This window comes from Bactrocera latifrons, unplaced genomic scaffold (genome assembly GCF_001853355.1).
Source record: "Bactrocera latifrons isolate USDA-ARS-PBARC rearing strain unplaced genomic scaffold, ASM185335v1 scaffold_323, whole genome shotgun sequence".
NCBI lineage: Eukaryota > Metazoa > Arthropoda > Insecta > Diptera > Tephritidae > Bactrocera > Bactrocera latifrons.
Window position 1 is genome coordinate 217,508 of NW_017536886.1, and position 4,488 is coordinate 221,995.

The following is a 4,488-nucleotide window of genomic DNA, read 5'->3' on the forward strand; positions in this document are numbered from 1 at the left end:
GGCACCATACCACTGGCTCTTCTTCCTAGGGACTGCATTACCAAAAAGTTAAACTTCACTAAAAAGTTTAAGATCAGACTCGGCAACAAGGCCGATTGGAGCGACTCCGCTCTCGAGCTACTACTCAGGGATAGCTCGATCAGGTRGTACACCGACGGCTCGAAAACTTCGGAGGGAATTGGTGCAGGGGTCGCTGGAGCACGTGCAAAGCTCTCCATACTTATGGGAAGGTTTCCGAGCATATTCCAAGCGGAGGTATTGGCTATAAGTCGGTGCGTAGAGTTAAACCTCCATCGCGGCTATAGCAACGAACGTATAGCCATACTAAGCGATAGCCAAGCGGCACTCAGGGCGATCTCATCATACGAGGTAAAATCGCTATTGGTGCAGGAGTGTATAGATCGGCTGAATAATCTGGCAGAATGCAACCAAGCGCACCTTATTTGGGTTCCGGGCCACAAAGGCATTGCTGGAAACGAACTGGCCGATGAGCTTGCACGCTCTGCAGCATCCACCAACATGGTAGGACCTCAACCCTTCATAGCGGTAGGTCCCCACACCATAAAGGAACAGTTCCGCAAGGATGCAGCAGTGGGTAGGGAGATACATTGGCAACAACTTCCAGGCTTGCGTCACGCAAAGCTGCTAATGAAGGGTTACAACCTCAAGAGATTTAAACTCATAATCAATCTCCCAAGAGATAAAGTCAGGCTACTGGTCGCCTTTTACACCGGCCATTGCAAACTCAAGAAGCACTTACATATTTAACATGGGCCTAGCTTCTTGCGCAAATTGCCGGTTCTGCGACTGGGAATCCGAAACTCCAGAACACCTGCTATTGGATTGCCCAGCAATCTGCAGACGCAGGATTAAGGCCCTTGGATCCATGTTTCGAAATATTGATCATATCGCCTCATTAGCACCTAGCAGGATATTGGAATTCATCAATTTGTTGGGGCTAAGTGAGACGCTGTGAGTTGATAGAGGCCACAATAGACCCTAGGTCGCGGTGCAATCCTCCTTCTTTATCTTATCTTATCTTATATTACTGATAAATGATAATAACTTGATTTGTACTGACATATGTACATATCTGCAGGATAGATGCCTATGAAAGTTTTAAATAATAAAAGGTGTGATTTTTATATATTTTTTTGTAATATATTAAGTTTTTTTATGATATTATGATAATATATCACATATGAAATTATATTAAATTATCAAAGATAAGAAATATTTAATTCGCCCATTAACTACAAATATTGCTTGGAGAATTGCATAAATTAAAGATAATGTTATCAATTTTGCATGAATTCACAAAAATTTGCAAAATTATATTCATACCAATTGATATAATAGCATGTAAACGTATAAAGAAAAAAGGTACATTTCTCCTTTTTTAATTTCCACACGCCTTTTCGCAAATGATTATGTTATGATAACAAAGCCTTCCGTGTCCCGTAATTGAAAATATTTATTCCTGCCTAATACGATATTTTCTTTTATCGATATCACAGCCATATACATTCACTATATGTATACAAAGTCTGTATTGCTAATTTTTTATTCGTGGTATATAACTAGATTTTGTAAGGTTTGCATTAATATTAAGCAATCGTTAAAAGTGTAATTAAAATAGAGGAAAATATGAAGCCAAAGAGAAAAAGGTATAATATGAGAAGATCCTATTCCTCTTTTTCTCCACCTAATAGATTCCAGAATCGACAACAAAGTTGTCAAACGCAAAGCTATCAGCAGCAAAATCATTTATATAATTCTGGAACTCCTCATAATTCTGCACCTATAGTACTGTCTTATCCACCTCAAATTTCTCCCAATTTTTATAATAATGGTAACAATTGGCCGTTCCAACCGCCGCGACATTTATCAGCACCCTCGTTTGGACAACAATCATATCATTTTGGTCAACAAATCAATAGTTCGCAAATAAATACTGCCTCTTTACGTCATAATGTAGTTAGTAGTACAACTCAGTTTTCAGTTCCACCACATCCGTATCAATTCGATTGTCCGACAAATTATCAGCAAGTTTCTAATGCTAGTCGCACTCAAACAAATACAAAAGTTAATGTTCCAAAAAGAAAGTGGATTAGAGAGGACGCTATACGAGCACTTGATATTGAAGAGGAACTATGTAAACGAAATACATCTGCTCCATATTTAGTAATTCGCTTTCCGGACATACCACTGGATTCTGAACTAGTTAAAGGTTTTTCAAGTCAAATTGATGCAGTTCATTTTCAAAAAAATTCGGCACCACGGTTTTGTTTCGTTCGATTGAAAGAAAATGCCGACGCAGCAAAAGTGATTGAAGATATATCAAAAATCCCATTTGGACAGGGTCATTTATCTGCAGAGTTACGTTTTGATCCAACCAAACCTCAAACGGCTTCTAAACCAGAGCAAGTTGATCCTTATACATTATATGTTGGGAATTTACCTTTATCGATAACGGTGGAAACAATAAAACGACAATTTCCAGGTGCGCTAAGATATGATCTTGCCTTTAAATCAAAAACTAAACCTATTAGGTATGCTTTTATTCGTTTTGAAAGTGTAAAAAAATCAATTGAAGCTTTTAAGCATGGTATGAATTTGCAAATCGAAGGCCGCTCTCTTGTTTTACGTTTCCGTAGAGCAAAGTTTAATTATTCTACTGAAAACATGTGCTTAGAAAAAGATCAAACAAGTAATAAAAGTACCCCATTGGAGGCCGATTTAACAGATAAAAATGATTGCATAATAACAAATAATCTAAAACCGGTACAATCCAATTTGGCAAGAGATGGTAAAGTTTTAGTGAAAGCTGAATATCTGGAAGGTAAGAAAACTAGGTATAATTTATAAAAGTATTGCTTTAACGAACTAAAATTTATTGTTATACGCTAGAATGTATAAAGGAAGAACAATATGATTCTGAGTACAGTTATGAAGACGAATGTTCAAGTACGTTTTGTGGTAATGGCGATGATTTAGAGTTTCCCGCCATTAAAATAGAAGTGGATGATTTTGATAAAACACACAATTTAAATTGTACGTCATCACTCCCATGCGTTTCAGATGGTAAGTGTCATAAATATTCAGTCTTCAACTTCGCGTGAACTCCATTCCCCTATGAAATATACATGGGAATGATTTATTCACGCGAACTTTCCGATAATGATGATGAATATCGTGCATACTTTAAATATACTTTTCTGAATTCAGATGGGGTAGAGCTTGGACAAAGAATCTCTCGTGGTCACCTATGCGATTCTGTTCATCGAACAAGTGAGGTGTCTAGCACTATGACTATACAGAACCTTGATGAAAACGTAGACCATGTGAAAATGCAGATTATTAATACGAAAATGAATGCCGTTGAACCTGAAAGGTCTATGCCGTCAATTGTATCGATTTCAGAAAAAAAATATATTGAAAATTTGTATGAACAATTAAACACTTCTAAAGTATTTAAAAAAGAAGTACGAAGTGATTTTGATGACCTGGATGCAATGCTTAAAGAAATCGATTAATCGTACAAATGAAAATTACATCCTTTACTATTATTTGTAAAAAGGGGTGTAAATAATTTTTTAAGGTTTATAAATAACATATTCATAAGTATTTCACAGTGTTCACATGATTTTGTCATTGTTTGTATTTAAGGTGTACAGACAATAAATCCGAACAAAGAAATTGAATTCGTTCTGGAGAATTTTCTAAAACGTCGTTATAATAACAATAAACGAATAAAAATCATCGATTTTTCCTGCTACGTTTGAAAGTAAACTGTAACGGGTGAAGGTTTATATATTAACAAAAAATTGTCAATTCTGCAACATTCCTTAAGAATACAACAAAAGCCGCAGGTATGATTTGTGTCATAATTTCTTTTACTAACAAGGCATGTGTTCGAGCTAAGTAATGAATACAGCAGTACAGCAACCGTCTTGGGTCGGCTTTAGTACACCGTCCCAGGATTTCAAGGATAAAAAGGATATGGTCGGATAGAGGAGATTATCCTGATCAAGGATATATATGGTTATAGCAGCAGGAAGCTTACAGTTTTCGAGTTATTCGCGTTTAAAGTTGAAAATTTGCAATATTTTAATTACATATTTTCTAGATATAAGGATGGAGTCATGTGTAGAAGTTCACGCAAGTGAGGAAAGTTTTCTGATCGCCATTCACGTGGGAGTGGTCAGAAACGATTCTTTTACATATGACTCAAGCAGCTCACGACTTCCGGTCCTTGTCCAAGTATGCTCTGGGTAGCCTAAGAACATCCGTTTGAAGGTAAGCTAAAGTGAGAAGGCGAAACATTCCCTGCATAGGGTTGTGCTCTGGGTTTGGGACCCGCCACGTAAAAAGCCACCCTAATGAAAATGCAACAACAGCCTCGGATGAGAGACCCCACTTTTGATGACGACTATGGCAAACGAAATAAGGACTACGAATTGAGGGCATGCACCTGGAATGTCCGGT

At 37.2% G+C, this 4,488-nt stretch overlaps 2 protein-coding genes across 2 annotated transcripts in view; both read left to right on the plus strand.

The window, feature by feature from the left end:
- The first annotated feature begins 1,577 nt into the window (after positions 1 to 1,577).
- The window catches only part of LOC108971106 (cytosolic non-specific dipeptidase-like), a 15,010-nt gene continuing 12,099 nt past the window's right edge, over positions 1,578 to 4,488 (plus strand). Inside the window, exon 1 of the mRNA XM_018936945.1 lies at positions 1,578 to 1,667. Coding sequence (XP_018792490.1) covers positions 1,648 to 1,667 — 20 coding nt within the window. The 5' untranslated portion in view covers positions 1,578 to 1,647. The remainder of the gene's footprint in view (positions 1,668 to 4,488) is intronic.
- On the plus strand, positions 1,624 to 3,778 carry LOC108971105. Its single transcript, XM_018936944.1, has 3 exons — positions 1,624 to 2,842; positions 2,911 to 3,084; positions 3,229 to 3,778. Exons 1-3 carry the CDS (start codon positions 1,648 to 1,650, stop codon positions 3,534 to 3,536), a joined length of 1,677 nt encoding a protein of 558 aa, XP_018792489.1. The 5' UTR covers positions 1,624 to 1,647; the 3' UTR covers positions 3,537 to 3,778.

Excerpts from the sequence above, each read along its gene's own strand:
- LOC108971105 (XM_018936944.1), top strand. The coding sequence starts at position 1,648 with ATGAAGCCAAAGAGAAAAAGGTATAATATGAGAAGATCCTATTCCTCT. Across the intron at positions 2,843-2,910 it reads GAAAGCTGAATATCTGGAAG|AATGTATAAAGGAAGAACAA; the intron begins GTAAGAAAACTA and ends GTTATACGCTAG. Across the intron at positions 3,085-3,228 it reads ACTCCCATGCGTTTCAGATG|ATGGGGTAGAGCTTGGACAA; the intron begins GTAAGTGTCATA and ends TTCTGAATTCAG.